Here is a 17496-nt window from a genome sequence, read left to right on the forward strand (position 1 = left end):
TTTGTATTGCAATTGTAATACTAACGATAAAGAGTAATCGAACCAAAAGCATATAAAGCGGGATTCGAAATATTCTAAGAATTCAACGCGTGAAAAAACAGTACTTTTTAATTATGCAACAACCAATCGTGGTATTAGTACATGACTTGATGACATAAACTTAAGGATATTTGACATTTTTTCTTGTGACATAAATTATGCATTGTTTGACTATACACGAACGAAGAAAAAATGTCATTAAAGAGATAGCATTTTTATCATTTTTGTGTCGCTTATTTACATTTATATGTACAGTAACATTTTCCACCGTTGTAGTAACGTCCAACACAACAAGTCCTGCAACTTTTTTGCTGTATGGGCATTTACACTGCGACCAGTGTTTTGATCTATTGTGACCACATTTGTTGTGACTGGTTATTGTAAAGACCGGTCAGGTGTTTTTCTGAAATTTCTGAAATTCTGAAATTACTAATCAAGCAAACGGCACCAAATTTGGCCAGGCGGGAGTTTTTGGAGGCATGAATTTATTTTATGAAAGTTCTGGTTAATCATTTTTTTATTAGTTTTATTAGTGGTTTTAAGAAATTGGTTATGAAAACCACTATACGAACGTAATAAAACTTGGAATTGTTACTTGGGATGTACATGTACATTCATTTGAATAAATGAATAGAGCAATAGTCTAAGGTGATTGGCAAATCGTTAATAAAAAGCGAAAATAGAAGAGGGCCAAGAACAGAACCTTGTGGCACTCCAGATAAAATTGGTTGTAAGGAAGATAGCACGTCATTACAAGAAACAGCTTGATAACGTTCAGTAACGTATGACTTATTCAATTTGGCAGCAGTTGCAGAAAAGCAAAACGATGATATTAGTTTATTGACTAGTTTGTTGTGCGAAACTCAATCAAATGCTTTGGCAAAATATACCATTAAAAGAATGGCAATTCTCTTCTTATCTAAAGTCCGTCCTATGTCATTGTGTACCTTCAATAGTGCAGTTTCTGTACTATGGTTTTTCCGAAAACCCGATTGGAAGGGACTGAGAAGATTCATTTCCTGAATGTGGTTTGAAATCTGTGCTTTTACTAATTTTTTAAAGGCTTTAGAAAGAGAGCTTAAAAGGCTGATGGGTCTGAGGTTTGTGTTGTGAGTTAAATTACTCTTCTTTTTAAGAAGTATTATCTTCACAAGCTTCCAGTCTCTTGGATACTTTGAAGTGCAGAGAATTGAATTGAATAAGTGTGTTATAACCGGTAAACCCCAAGACAACATTATTTTAATAAACGCAATTGGAATATTGTCCAGATCATGCGCATTTGACTTAACCGAGAAAATGGCATTGGCGATCTCGTTTTCATCAACACGACGAAAGCCAAAGCTATTTCTATCACTAAAAGGTAATGAAGGGGATTGATCTGAGATAAAATTCAAAATAAAAATTTCATTGACTTCGTACGCCGTATACCTTACAGGTAGCATTTTTCGTTACACCAAGCTTTTTAATATTACTCCAAAACTGTTTGGAGGGAGCATAAATTCGAATTTTTTTTCTCTCATACTCAGTTTGCTTGGATAAATATGAGCACAAGTGTAGTAAATAGGACTGAAAGTTAAATTTAATTTGTAACCTGATACTACGGCAACACCTAGATACAGCCGTGTCGACCCTAATTGCAGAGTCGCGCAGCTGTAGCCAGCGTTCTGCATTATCAACGACTTTGACAACTATCGCGAAATTTCCTGGTTCCTGAACCCAGTGTTGTGTGTCATGCAGTTATCAATTCGATGGTATTTGTCAACTCGCTGATCAACGCCATATAAAAAAGAAGACAGGTTGATGTGATCATCGACTTTAGCAAGGTTTTAAACAAAGCTCCACACTTGTTATAGGAAAGTGAGGAAGGGTCTCGTGCAAAGAGTGTTAAACTGGAAAATTACGATATGTAGGCTAAAAATGCATTGAGTCGTTCAATGGCAGGTGGGACTTCAACCCACACTCTTTTGGTAGGTACCTAAAAGTTTTATGCAAACAAACTACTGCCGCACCCTTATATTAGATAGTCTCATATCTAATTTTGTCCCTCCAGTGTAAATTATTCCATACACGTACGCAGACGCTCTTCTGCCGACGGTAATTATTTTTGTATGATTACCCTTTGCTTCTACCACCGAGAAGATCAACTGTTGTGTGGTAGAAGCGAGTGAGCAGAGGAGACGGTTGCCGACCATCGAAACGGCATGTTCAGTGTATACCACATCGGGTACGTTTTTTTCTGTTTTCCTTGTCTCTGACTCTGTCCCAGTCCAACGTAAACTTTTTTGTAAAGAGAAAAAGTGTTTGGTACGAAGAATGATAAACTGGATCAAACTGGAAAATTTCGATATGAGGTTAAAAATATGTTGGGTAATAATTAGGTTGGTATACGGGAATGAACAGGGAGAGTAAAACAACACTAAGCATTAGACTACCTGATATAACGGGCGGCAGTAGTTTAGTGAGTAAAACATTCGGGTACCAATCGAAAGAGTGTGGGCGCGAATGCCACCAGCCATTGCAAAACCCAATATATTTTTGGTCTATAACGAAATTTTCCAGTCCATCCTATTAATCATTCTTTGCATTAGACACTTCCTTCCTTTCCAAAATAGGTTACCAAATAGAAAAAAAAGATACATTCAAACTACTGAAACTATCGTACCCGTTCGATAACTCCTGCGATAAACCTGCAGCTCATGTACGCCTAGAATCCTTAGACTTGGCATCACTTTTAGCTGACCAGGCTGTTCTCCGGTTTTATGACGGGATCTTCGATGTCATCCATGGGAATATTTCAATTAGACAACGACTTCCTTGTATGCAATACAGTAAACCTTGGTGGACCCCTGAACTGCTACATCATAGAAACCGCGAACGAACAGCCAAAATACGCTTTTTGAAACGTTAAAAATAGCGGTTACTCCACGACATGGAACAGCTCTACTCCAGTTAGCTCAACACAGTATTGCATGAGTACATATTGCGCAACGAAGCAAACGCACATCGTGATTCGTCGACATGGTTTCATGAAAAAAAGCGGTCTACAATCACTAATTTGATGGTATGGCACAGCGGATACAATCATTGCTCTTACCGATCGCTCCGCTTTTACCAGACATTAATTCGCCTTGTACCGAGATACTATCTTGCGTACCCCTAGGTAGTCACCTACGGTCTTTGTTAGTCGTACTTTTCGTTAACGAGCTGTGCACTCGTTTAAGCTGCTCTAAGCTTACGTTCACCGACGAATTGAAGGTATTCCGTGAACTAAAGACCGATCAAGACGATATTGATTCTCCATCACGATGACATCTACGTGAGTCCCTTGCGAAACGATTACACTATCGAGTGGAGCCATCTACGCTGAGGGTTTATTGTAATTTATTGTGATTGCCAGTTATTTCTACAGATGCAGCACAACCACCGATTCTCTTCTTTCGGTTCAAAGGTTTTTTCGAATTGGATCATCTCAAAAGACGAAGTATTTTTTGATTTCGATTTTGAAATAAACGAATGTCTGATCTTAGAAAAAAGGTCCGAACTACAAAATTTGCACTCCCAACACGTTCGGCAGAATCAAAAACTTTCCTACACAAAATCTCGATAACCATCTTTTCCGCTTATCTTTTCAATATTTCTTTGTCCAATGTATAAAATTTTCGAGACTTGCTAAGCTTCTTGTATTGAATGCTAGCTCATAAAGACATTCTCGACGCAATACAGCACCTCATCACTCCCTCAAACCACCAATTCGTTTGTTCGTTTTAAATTCAATCGGCACCGGAATGAATGTGCAAATTTAAAGCTGCTAACCGGGGAGAAACTTTTTCCGAAAATCGCTCGCCCCCCCTCCGCTCCAGCGCGATTTTGTCTTGAATTTTAAACCAACCCTTGCGAAACGCATTTCGAATTCATAAATTCCACCACTCGGAGGAAAATTGAAACTTGAAACTTTTCGATTCCTGCTGCCTTAGGTGTGTGCTTATATCATGTGTGGTGTGGCGCGTGTAGCAAAAAGGCTTCCCAACTAAAGCTGGCAAATATATATTCATGATGGCGCAGCCTTCGTTTCCTCGTTCCGTTCCGTTCCGTTCCAACCCCGTCGAAAGTGTGTCACAAACGGGAAAACAATTCCGCCCGCCCCTCTCGCGCACCTCATAAACGTAGATGAACACAAAAATTCAATCCCACCCTAGTTGCTGTCTGAACGTGGATAAAAGGATTTTGTCGTAAAATATTGGCCCAGAAATTGCCTGGTGTTGAGAATTTTTCGGGAACGATACCAGCGGCAATGACATCTTCAGCACAAACCGCACACCTGCTGATTTCACTGGCAAAATGGTGCACGAAAAAGCAACAATAAATCTCCAGCTTCGGATGACATCAATCTCTGATAAACGATGTAAGTAAACGTGTGGAATCATCTCGATTCGCAGTTTGCGTTGGCGGCAGAAGCACGTGTTGCTCCAATTTTGATTTTTTCCATCCTGCCATCGTTGAGAAGTAATCCTCGAATGATAAATTACCGGTGGTAACGGCTTACCGACATTGCCAACACCCGGACCCGGAGAGAAACTACCGGTGGGGATTTGCTTGTTTCGTTCAAGGTCGCCAACACTATGCGTGAGGAGGTCCGCACTGAAAAATTGATTGATTTTCCTAAAGGATGACTTTCCCAACTGTTACGCAAGCCGAAGTCGATTAATTTCGCAATAATTAATTCACTGTCAATCACCGATTTATTCATTACACGAAAGCGCTCCGAACTCGGTAAAGTCATTAATAGCAGCAGATCCGGTTAGCCTTTTTTGAAACAAAAACTTCAGCAGGATGAGGAAAATCGTTAGGACTAAATTAGGCTGATTTCATTATAAGGCAATGGAACACTGGGTCATTCCGTTCGGATCAAGAGGAGAAAAAAATTAAAACCCAAGACCCGAACCGGAAAGGTATCTGCTCTGTTGGAGTGTTCGGCGGAAGAAAAAAAACGGGTGGGTGTGAAATTCACATTGTCTGCTGTCTGAACGGCACACGCAGACCGGACCGGCGGAGCAACGAAGGAATTAATGGTAACGATTGCGTCGTTCAACTTTGTCCCCAACCTCTGGGAAATCGGCCAAAGGAGACTGCCACGGAATGCGCTATAAACGATAACGAGGTGTCATTTTGGAGAATTGGACAGGAGTGGCCAAACTATGCGAGACTTATTTTTAGAAACGATAATGTTTTGCGTGATTCAGCGAATGTTCGATGCGAGAGCTGCTTGAGCGGTACCATAAACTGGAGTCCGACTGGTCGATTATGGATGCTTTTTAAATCAACACAATGTCATTGTGTGCAAAACCAGTCGATCCGGAGTGAGGATTTCCACGAACTGGCTGAATTTGAGAATCATTCTAATAATTGATCAATTCTATTATAAATATTTTGCATTTAAAATGCGATCAATATCACAAAGGACTAACAAGCCTGACACTTTCGGTTTGATCCGGCTTTAACACGTAACTTTCCGATCACTCAGCCCCACCGTGTATGATTTTCATTATTACTTTCACCGACCCCGCATTCACCATCTTCAAGCACTAATCCCATAAATTTATCATGAGCTCGGAAATGATCCACATCATTACAGAGCGTCTCCCAGCCAGTGTCTAACCTCAGGCAGGCCAGTCGGCAGAAACTTTCCCACAGCGCAATTATCTACGCTCTGGCCGCCACATCAGCAGCCTCCGGGAAGCTGCTCTAGCTAAGCCGTCAAATGATAAAATACGCCGGCTTCCAGAGGGTGACACCGGCTGACCACCGATGGATGCATTGCGTTTTTACCACCCTCTCTTCATTTTCCCATTCCGCTGCCCGTTCGTAGGTTCATCCCCCCCCCCACACACACACACGTACAGCACTAATTTATTTCCCTGTACAAATTGTCGCTTTTCCAACTATAAACGTCGACCGACAAAACCTACAATGGCAACGACAGTCGGTGGCCGGCCTCGGTAATCTTATCGTTAAATACACTTCCCCGCAGCATGCATGGTTTTCCTTCTCTGATAACTGAAGCTTTATATGTAGGCGGTAGAACGAGAGAAGTGCATCTCGATTTGAGAATAAAATTACCAGGAGTAGGGAAGAAGAGTTTAGAAGCAAACAGTACCCTAAAGAGGTGCAGATGTTAAAGCAGATTTACGATTGTGTTGGCATTAAATCGATTGGTTTAATTTTACTACCTACTACACATTTTTGTGACTAGATTTCATCTGAATTCAAGACTAGTGAAGAACTGTGGAAATATTTAAGATGGTAACGCTTAAAGTTTTATTGTAATGCGGCTCGTCAGCTCGTTCTGCCCGACAAAACTGTTTTCATCACTCGTTCATGATTTCGTTTGCACCGACGCATATGCAATACGAATTTAGTTTAGTTACGAAGGTGATGAGCAAACCGTTCAACACGACGTTTGAACGTTGCTTTAGAGATCTCAATGCACAAGCATACCAACAAATTATTCCTGGTGTTGATTCTTGATACTGAATTAGCACCAGGAACAATGTGTTGGTACGAAGGAGATAAAAAGAGAATGTGAAACAGCTTTTACTCGAAAGCGCGGGCGCATTATTGTCTCATTAACTCGTTCATCTTCAGCATTGAACAACTTACGCATATTGCCAGTGGTGCGCGCGCATCGCAGGAGGTGGTTATTCTTGAATTTGGTTCAATAGGTAAATTGAACGAAAAGCTTTCGGTTCGTAGTTAAATTCAGAGACGAGTTTGCTGGTAAAGTAAACCGTCGAATTCCGTTGTTATTTAACCCTTAAATGCGCACGCTGAAAAAATCATTTGAAAAGAAAACTTACTTATCTAAAGGCGGTAAACATAATTTACTTTGGGGATGTTTTTCACTATGTTGTTTTAAAACAACATTGCGCATTTAAGGGTTAAATAATAGTAGTATTCACGTAGCGCTTGCTATGTTGCGTATACGGAGTATTGCGGTGGTTGAACAGGTAAGGCTAAACCCCCACGAGTCGCCACAACATTTTTGATATGAAATGGGGAGAGTTGCCTGGAAGCAGTGTCTTCCTCTAAGATCGAAGCCAAACAACAACGATCGATGGCCTTACCTGGTTTAAGCATATACTGGTACAGCTAACAAGGAAACATCACTATTGGTCACAGGCTTAGAGCTTAACCATATACACTATAGTGTAGTCCTGTCGAACCAGAACTCAACTGCACTGCTCGTATAGGTGTAGCCTATGAAACTTTTTGGAGAAAACTTAACTTGAAATTTATATGCGCATTTGACTTAATGGAGGTGCATGGTACATTTGGAATATCCGGAACGTAACAGATCGAAAAGAAAATGATATTGTTTGAAAAAGGATAATTAGATTATACAACAAGCTTTTCTAAAATCCCTTTTTCGTGTGTTATTAAACTTTTCTCCTCGTTAATTCCGGGAAGCATGTTTGGTGTTCTGAATTGAAACTACAAATGTACTAGAAAAAGCAAAAATTAGTGCAAGATTGTTTATTGCATGTTGCTTATCTTGAAAAATCAAGACAAAATTACGCTGGTGTATTAAATTCATATGGATGTTCATCAATGAAGTCGGTCCGATACCATGAATACCATGATACCATAAAAACTTTCTAGCCTTGGTATCAAAGCATGTCTAGAATTGCCAATACATTGTTCCGCTCAAGATTGTGATGCCATTGAATTTTATTACATACGTTTCGTATGCGATCCTTGAATGGCCGATTAATATATATATATATATATATATATATATATATCTGCGGTTTACAGAACCGAGGTTGAGTCAGGCGGAAGTAAAATGATTTCCAATTTTTTTCTGAGCGATATACGGCTACTCCATCATTTGCTTATAACCGGACCATGAGTTAATTTTTAAAACTCTGCCATCTTCAACTCTCCTTCATCCATTACTTACGTGACTTTTTTAGCGACAATCCACTTATCGAATCCATGCCGAATTCAGGAGTCGTCTCCACATTTCTCGGTCTTGGACTGCCGCTCTCCAGTAGTCCCTAACACCCGCTGCTCTAGCAGCTACGTCAACAGCGCTCATCCAATGGGTACGCGGTCTGTTTTCGCTGGTCTCTCATCCAACATCCTTGCTACGTGACCAGCCCATTTTACCCTGCCGTGGTTTAGTCGCTTCACAATATCCGCATCTTGGTTTACTTGTTAGGTTTCATGCGCCTGCGCCACACTCTTTTGTCTGATATGCCGCCAAGAAATGATCGCGAAAATGATCAAAAACGACAAGAGTTCGTCGGTCGGTTTCTTTCAATTTCCACGGTTTGTGGCCGTAGAGTACCACCGGGAGAATTAGCGTTTTATATGGTACGAGTGTTGTACGGAGTTGCAGGCTACGGGACATCAGCTGGCTACGTAATCCGAAAACGGCCCTGTTGGCAGCCTTTTTACTTAACGAGTCACATCGCTGTCACTTGTCATGAACGTACCAAGGTAAACAAATTCGTCGACCATTTCAAAAGTATATCCAACTATCACCACCGCAGTTCCAACATCCACGGGCCAACATATACTTTGTTTTGAAAGAATTTATGAAAAGCTTTGCGTCGCGCAGCTTCCACTTTAGGACGCGTGTTCTCTGTTTCCACAGCTCTACGGTTAACACCGATGATACCGATGTCATCCGCAAACGCTAGGAGCATATGAGGTTTCTTGAAGATGGTACCGATTCTCTATATGCCTACCCTTCGAATAGCACCTTCCAATACAATGTTGAAAAGCAAATTCAAACCATCTAACGTCACCATCGAATCCGATGTTTCACCCGCTATCCTAATGCTTGATTGGAACCATTAACAATAGAACGTTTCAGCCCTGTCAGTTTTGTTGGAAAACCATGTTCGAGCATAATTTGCCACACCTCATTGCGTTTAACTGAACCGTACACCGCCCTGAAGTCTATAAACAAATGGTGAGTCTGCAAGTTAAATTGCCGGAATTTATCGAGGCGCTACAATGCTAGTAGATCTTTAGTGACTAAGTGAACGTTCATTTAGTCACTAATGAGTTACTAGCATTGTAGCACCGTAAATACAAAAGATACAGCAATACTTTATTCAGAAAAGTTGTAGATAATAAGTAGTTCTTCAATCGTCCCATATATAAGTTTTTCAAATTCTGAATGACTGAGACGGTACTGTCAAATGAATGTGCGCCCGTTCTTTCAAAAGTTCGGTCCCGACTTTCAAAAGTTCAGCAGGGATGTCATCCTTTCCAGCTGCTTTGTCATTTTCAGCAATCTCGCTGATAAGATTATAAACCTCGTACAAAGTTAGTGGATCCACAGCTTGTCCATCATCTTCAGTCGTTCTCCTATTTCTGTTGAGTGCTCCATCTTGTTGACCATTCAACAATGTATCGAAATATTGTTCCCAACGCCTAGCCACCTCCTTCATCCATTGCTTGGCAATTTCGCTGCCCATCAAACCAGATATGCTGGAGTACAGTCTGTCCACAATCATGGGTCACACACAATTGTGGGTCATTTTAGCTCTAGCTGCTGATTCGCGTTTACATATCACCTAATGATTGATCAAATTATTACTGCTACTTATGACTAACAATTTTAGCAATCACTTCGTATAATATTCACGCATTAATCAGCAGAAAAAGCTAAAATGGCCCATAATTGTGTGTGACCCATGATTGTGGACTGACTGTATATTTGCAAATTTCCAATTGCTGTTTTATTCAACATGATACGTAACAAAGAAAAGGTCTTTACCTTGCCTTTTTCGGTTATCCAGCAGCTAAACTATTGTAAACATCTCTGAACCGTATTTAGTTAAATAGAGAGAAGATACCGTCCTGTATCGTAAATGAATAACTTGAACCGCAATTAACGTATTATCAGTATGAGAAAAGTTTAATAATACTTCCAGGTGGACAAAAAAAAGGAGTTTAGAAATGCTTGTACGAGTGCAAAAGGCAGAAACATGTCGAAAATAATTTTCACGCATTCAACTACGAGCAGTTCTGTTAGTGGTAAAGAGGTCGTGCGGTGCCGTCATAGCGAATTGAGAGCGGATGCAACTTCGTTACTTTTGCTTGTCTTGAATGCAGTCTGGCATAATTGGTTTGTGTCTCGCTTAATGCGGACGATTGTACCACGAAAATATGGCGCCCCATCAGGGGCCTGGTTTCGGTTACAGACAAGGCTCTTATATGTGCAGAAGAAGAAGATAGATGGCAGGACACCTGACAAGTGTTCCCTTGCGTGGCACTTAAAAATCGATATTTTTCTGTATTGGAACCGATGCGATGCACTTTAAGATTTTTCAGACGGACACTCTACCTTCCCGTGAGGCGTAGTCTGACGTCAGGAAACAATCTGCTGGGTCTTCGTCCATCTGTGATTCATTTTCATCCACAAAATCAGTATTAATTTTAAGCTTATAAGAAAAACGCATTAAGACTGTTAAGACTTTTCGCGTTTCTTTTAAAAAAGCTATAGATAGAAATTCTTTGTAATATTGTAAGAAACAGAAAGTAAAAGTTGAATTTGGCTTCTCCTTAATCACCAGAAATTCTTTCGAATTGTTCGAATCGGGCGAGACCAGACAGCAAACCCTTCCATAGGTGGCCACATCTCCGAAGTTTGCTACCGTACTGCGGTGCAATGGTACAGCTTCGTCTAAACCCTTTTGGTTACCTTCACCGTCATTAGGTGCGTGTGTCGCAATCTTCTTGTTCCAGCCATTCGAAAGACGTATCAAATCTCCATCCTTTCGAGCTTCAACTAGCCATTACAACAATAAGCTCTTTATCGTCGCCAGAAAAGAAACAGAAAAGAGCTACCGAAAAAAAAGTAGAACCACTCCCCAATTCCGTTCCGTAATTCCCGCTGGCTTTCAGAGTAGCACAGCAAAAGAAAAGAAAAACACGTCAGCGGCACTAACCAGCCAAGCGTATGTTCACTTCCAGCGGAACCACTCGAGCCAGCATTCACCATCAGAGAACTTTCAGCGCCAAGTGGATCCTCTCATCCTCATGCTGGATGCTGCTGGTGAAGAAACCAGAAACACAATTCGACACAACACACTCACGCGGAATAATACCTTGCGCGCGGACGCCCCAAACTGCCGGGTTTGAAAAGGGGAGGAATACACACAGTGTGTAACTCCGGTATTTGCACCGGAAGAAAACAAAAAGTAGCTCTCGCAATCACAGGAGCAGAACTGTTTTTTTTGCCTTCTACCATTTTACTACTGGTACTGGCGAATGCACTGAGTCGAAAAACTCCACCCGAAAGCCCTCTCAGAAGTGGCTCTTAGTGTGTGTTATAACAATCACAATCAGCACTCGGTGCCGTCCGATTCAGGCTCTCAAGATATAGCCGGTTTCATTGTTAACGGTCTAACGGGAAAAAATGTAACTCCATTTTCGTCGTCGTCAAAATATTTGGCCAGAAACCCCGCTATCGGCCTGAGACGGACCGAAAAAAAAGTCAATAAATTTGACCTTTTCCGGTTGAATTCTCAAGATACTTTCCCGCCCATCGGTCGTCCGCCAACTAGCTTTGCACTTTTCCTGCGAGCATTCAGTTACAGATAGCTTGATTAGTGAATCGTAAATTATTCTTACATCCCTTTCTCTTTTACGTTCCTTTCTCCTACCAGCTCCAGCTGAGCCAGCACAAATTGACCCCGACGTCATCGGTGATTGCCAACTCCGTTTCCACAAGCCAAAGCAGTTCTTCGCAAAGCCTCACCAGTACGAGCTCCATCACAACGCAAGCGGCTGTAAGCGTCGACAGCGCGGGTTCTTCCACAGCAGCAGGTGGCGCTGGCGCCGCTCAATCGCAGAACTCATCCGTAGGGCAAGCGCTGAACAAGTCCGACCAGAAGCCCGTCGAGTGCAACCTGTGCCACCGGAAGTTCAAAAACATCCCGGCCCTTAACGGGCACATGCGCCTACATGGAGGCTACTTCAAGAAAGACTCCGAAACGAAAAAATGTGATAAGAAAGAACATACCGGACCGCCGCTGCAAACCGCCAGCGTCGGTGTGCGGGCCCTGATCGAGGAAAAGATCATCAACAAGCGCAGTAAGGACCTGAAGGTATGTACCCGCTATTCATTCAACTTTATCGGTGTTTGGTGTTCTAATCTAGTTGAACTTTTCCCAATTTGGTAACCGTAGAATCTGTTGTTGAAGGGTTCGTTCGTCGTGCCAGCGGCACCGCTGACCGCTCGAAGACTTCTAGAAGCTAGCGAGGCGTTGCTGACCCCCAAGCCTGGAACGGTAGCGATCGTATCAACACAAAATGGAACCACTCAGATTATCAATCCGAAAGCAACTATTATGGCGGCGGCAGGTGGTGCACTCTCGGTCACTACCAACTCCGGAGGGCTTCCTACCGAAGTCAAAGATGCCACATTGATAGAGCTGCTAAAACGAGGAACAAAGGTGGCCGTAAAGCGTACCTGTTCGGATCCTGGTCAACTAGCGATCGCAACACAAACAACGCAATCTTCGATTGCAACGAGTGCAACCACCAGAACCGTCGTGCTGCCGGCAAACCTCAATACGGCGTCGTCAACGACCGGCGGGGCACTGTCGATCGCCAATAGTTTGACAACGACCGCCAGCAGCGATTCAACGCCTCTGTCACTCACAATATCACAAGCGCCTTCCGGCAGTGCGGATGTTTTCACTTTAGCCTACTCGACCGATGCAACCGGCGCTGCTGCCTTCTTTAGTGATAACGATGTGTACAGTGTTAGCGATACGACCATGCTATTGCAGGCCGTAGACTCGATCCAGCTCCTTCAGGATCCCTCGTCATCCGATCAGCTAGACGAAATAGCATCACTTTCCGACTACACAACAATCAACGAGCAAACCTTTACTCCTTCCCGTCAGCTGCAAGCCGTACTGGACTCTCCACTACCTGAAAGTTTAGCTGAATTCAGTGCTCTTCATTCCAAAGATTTCATTCTGTACAGTGGCAGTTCATCGAATGCCGGTAATAACTCTGACCCGACGGGAAGCCAAACCTCTAACTCGCCCCTTCCATCGCCGCTGGCATACCCGACACCGCCGGCTTCCCACGAGCCCGTAACGCAGGCATCTCCCTTCCTGGACGATTCCCGCCACTTCTCCGACGCCAGCTCCTTCTTCGATGACAAACGCAACACTACCAACTTTCTCGATGATGGCTTCTTCAAAGTAGAACCCAAAGACGTTAAACTCAACGATGAAAAAATCCTCGCCCTAAAGAATGAACTGTTGGATGAAAACCACGATCTTTTCCGCAGCAACAAGAACATCCTTGACGAGCACTGTCACGAGCTGTTCAAAAGCGAAGATAGTTTCTTCGTCGAAGAATCAAGCGCCAGTAAACCGACGGATTCCTCCATTAGCACCCCTGGCAATGTGCACTCCCCTTCCAAAATCAATTTGGACTTTCTCGACGAAGCACAAGCATTTATCAACGAAAATCGCAACGCTTCCTCTCCACTGTCGAATGCCTTCTTCTCCGCCACCATGTCCAGTGCGGAAGAAGTCAAGGAAGCACTGGAAGAGGTACTTCCCAGCGACGAAGACGTAGCCATCGCAGAAGCCGACATCGATTTATACTACCTGAATGGGCTTTCCTCGCTGCAATCGCAAATGATGCCCAACTCGGACGATCCGTTGCTGTCCTCTTCGCCGAAAGATTTCGCCCATCGACAGCACCAGAAATTCTTGTTCGAGCAGCAACAACAACAGCAGCAGCAACAACAACTAAGTCAGCAGCAGTTGAGCAACAACAACAATAACAACAACAGCACCTTCTCACCACCGAGTGCCAAAAAGCTTAAAACTGAAGCGGATGCTCCAGCGTTCGCCGCAGCTAGTGATACAAACAAAATTCCACTAACCGTACAAACTGAGCAAATTCCAAAAGACAACCCGAATGACTCCGTATTTCTCAGCCCGAGTAGCATCTCCAGTACCAGCAGCAGCGGCAGCAGCAGTTCCCCGAAATTGCAGCATGCTCTCCTGCGTAAACGGCCCGCCGCCCTGCTGCCGACGGTATCGATCCGGAAGTCACCCATTTACCACTCGAAGTTACGCAAATCCACCACGGCAGTTCCCGTTACGCACTACACTCCACAGCCGATGCTGAATCCAAACCGAACTGCTTCCGGACTGTACTCGACGATCGCTTCCACACTAGCCAGCCAGTCCAGTTCTGTTTCCGATTCGACCGTTGATGACACCTCCGACATTTTCAGTGAACCACCGCTTCCTATACGGCCTCGCATCAATCTAGGCAACGACTATCAGGCAACAATTCCCGACTGCACCGCACCCAGCTACAATCAGTCTAACAATCAGTCCGATCAACACATGTGGGACCCTGTGGTGGTTCAGAACGAAACCCAAATCGCACGCTACGTTGAACTTTCGCGCTCTTCCGCAGTACCGCTAGGATGTCATTCCGAAGAAACGGCTTTAAAGGCACTACTGGAAGCTCAAGGTGAAATCCACATCGCTATTCTGAACCTGATGCAAACTCCTGCGACCGGTTTGCACCGGCGATGGTCACCCAGCGAAATGGAACAGTTTATCCGTGGATTGGAACTGTACGGAAAAGACTTTTTCCGAATAGCCTCCGAGTTGCTGCCGGCCAAGTCTACTGACGACTGCGTTCAATTGTATTACTTTTGGAAAAAACTATGCGTAGATTACAAAACCACTCACCTTCTTCAGCACGGCGACAATTCAATGAAATTCATCAACATGAACGTCAATCCGGACGATTTACTCCTAGATCACGCCGCCTATACCACCAACACTGTCAAATCCAGCGGTCTAGGTCACCATTCGAGTGCCAACAGCAGCAACAGTAGCTCCACGAGCGACGTGCGTCCGCACGTCTGTGAGGTTCCCGACTGTTCAGCGGTAAGATTTTCTCAAAATTTTCCCATTACACTTCCTCCTTCAATCAACCAAATCTTCTTCACAGAGTTTCTCCTCGAAAGCCGCCCTGCACGGTCACATCCGCATTCACTGTATCGGACGTTCGGCGGCACACCTGAACGGCACTACGCAAAATGGTAATTTCTTGAGTACTACCGCTGCTGGTAACCCTATTAACCCTAACCACATACCAACAAAGGATGATTATCCCTGCAAGGTGTGCGGCAAGTAAGATCACCCCAGTCATTGTCCGTAATTAGAACAAAAACAAGTACACGAACAGACAGATTTAGTCAAAAAAAAAAACAAAACAGAAAACCCCCTATTCAGAATCAGTGGTTTTTTCAAGCAACCTGCGCGTTTTGATTTCGTTTTCATTTTCAGTTCAAATCGTTCTGTATTTATGAATCCTTAGTTCGCTAGACAACAAGTATCCTACTATTGTTCTTCTCTAGAAAACTAGAAACAGTAAACTACACATCACTCGACTCGGCTATGTGTTGCTAGCGAGTATATTTGTGTTCGTGTGTTCGTCCGGTCAAGTATTTCCTCTAGTATTTCTTCAGTTTGCGTTCGTGGTTAGAAATCACCGTATATACATTTCATCCGCAGCAGTGTAGCCAGACAGAAATACACAGACGCGTCTTTTCCTATAGCTCTTCTCATGTCTCCTCTAGTTTCCTTCTAGTCAGTGTTCGTTTCGTTTTGTACAGACAGTAGCGAAGCACGTACTCGACTGCCATAAAAACTCAACGCTGCCATCTATCCAGTTGCAACAACAACAAACAACAACCACAACAGCAAAAAAGTGATGAACCGAAATAGTTTCACACTTGTTTAGGACAATTTTAACACCTACAGTCAGTGCCGCTTCTTATTATGTCAGTGTGTGTTTGTGTGATGCGTCCCCTTATTTCCTAGTGCCTCTTAAATAGCGCATTCTAGTTGCGAACCGCGCGGGGACACCGTCAAAACCGATGAGATGAAGCGAACCGTTTTAGTATCGTTTTGATGGAACTCTTTCTTAAGAAAAAAGAAACTTTTTGTGCCCTCCAAAGGCGTTGTCGTGCAGAATCGTCGGTTCATCTACGGTTTCAACGGTGTCTCCGCTGAGTACTAATTTACTAACACATACAAACAGTCCAACATGTGACCTTCGAGGAGATGAGATATTCGTCGGTTAAATTTATTGTTTTTTGTTTTCTTTCAAAATTAGTATCGAAATATTATCCTTAATACTGTTCAACTGTTTATACAACTTACTTTACTTTTCTAGGAACTGGAGATGTAGTTATTTACTTCGCAGGTGAGACTAGAACCCACAACACTCTGATTGCTAATCGGAGTGTGTTTATAGTTGCATCACCCACTAGGATGGTTGTACAAATTAAATTTACAAGCATTGATTCAAGCCATAGAAAATCAGGGAAGGGTGATATTTGTGAATCGTTCGTGACCTTAATTTTGCGGACAAATAATATTGAGGAAGATCTTACGTCTCCGATTTGGAAGCTTCAATACTACGCATTTCAAACGTCTCGTCGTAAAAGACAGCATTTCTGCTCACCACTCACTCATCCGTCGTGTGGTTTGCTGTGCTGTGATAGCGACAAACTTGAAAAAGGAAAGAAGCAGCAAAATATCTGGCTGCTGTCCACCATTGTGCAAGGTATTGTCATTCGTCGGCTGATGTGCCGTGGAGACACCAAATCAACGCTATCGACTTCAATTTAAAATAACTAGCCCTTTTCAGGGCCATCAAAATTTTAGTTGAAATTTTATAATGACCTCGACCTAGCCGCAGGCAAAATCGAAGCGAAAAGAGTGTGCCACCTTTTCGCTTCGATTTTGCTCTTTTGATTTCTGCAAGCAGAAATTGAAAATCTCATGGTCGTGATGATCTTGAGGATTCTTCCAAGTTCGTTCGACCGGATCGTCGGATGTGGACTTGACTCTGGAACTTGTCAAGCAAAAAATCTTGGGTAAGACCGCGAAATGGCATGACTCCGCGAGGGATTCGGCGATGAAAATCAGACAGGGTAGAAATAAATCGCTGGCCTCCCACTACTGCAAGAATGTGGGCCACATGCAGGATTTGTGCGCTTCAACCAGATGGAACCGAAATCGAAAAAACCGGGAAATCTATCATCGCCCGAAAAAGAGGTAAATTACAATTCCGTTTCATTTGTATTTCTGGCCGACCAACACGAGGATCGAAGCGCGGACAAGCCGTGGATCGTGGACTGAGGAGGACCGAGGACTGAGGACCGAGAATTTTTCACGAAAGCGAGGTGAAACATGGCACACTTGCCGATAGGAAGCGAGCTATCGTCGAAGTAGAAGGCCCCGGGCGTGATCCGATGCTACAACGACCAGGGCATCAAGCAAACCGAGATGACCGTGAGCAGAACGCTCTACACACCTACGCTGGCTATGAACCTTTGGTCTGTTCCGTCGCTGATGCAGAAAAATGCAACTGTTA

General features: G+C 43.3%; 1 protein-coding gene across 1 annotated transcript in view; it reads left to right on the plus strand.

Annotated features, from left to right (window-relative positions):
• The window catches only part of LOC128735448 (serine-rich adhesin for platelets), a 71486-nt gene that overhangs the window by 53276 nt on the left and 714 nt on the right, over window positions 1-17496 (plus strand). The window contains exons 6-8 of the mRNA XM_053829934.1: window positions 11724-12164; window positions 12246-14996; window positions 15061-15242. Of these exons, the coding sequence (XP_053685909.1) occupies window positions 11724-12164; window positions 12246-14996; window positions 15061-15242 (3374 nt within the window). The remainder of the gene's footprint in view (window positions 1-11723; window positions 12165-12245; window positions 14997-15060; window positions 15243-17496) is intronic.

Source organism: Sabethes cyaneus, chromosome 1, assembly GCF_943734655.1.
Source record: "Sabethes cyaneus chromosome 1, idSabCyanKW18_F2, whole genome shotgun sequence".
NCBI lineage: Eukaryota > Metazoa > Arthropoda > Insecta > Diptera > Culicidae > Sabethes > Sabethes cyaneus.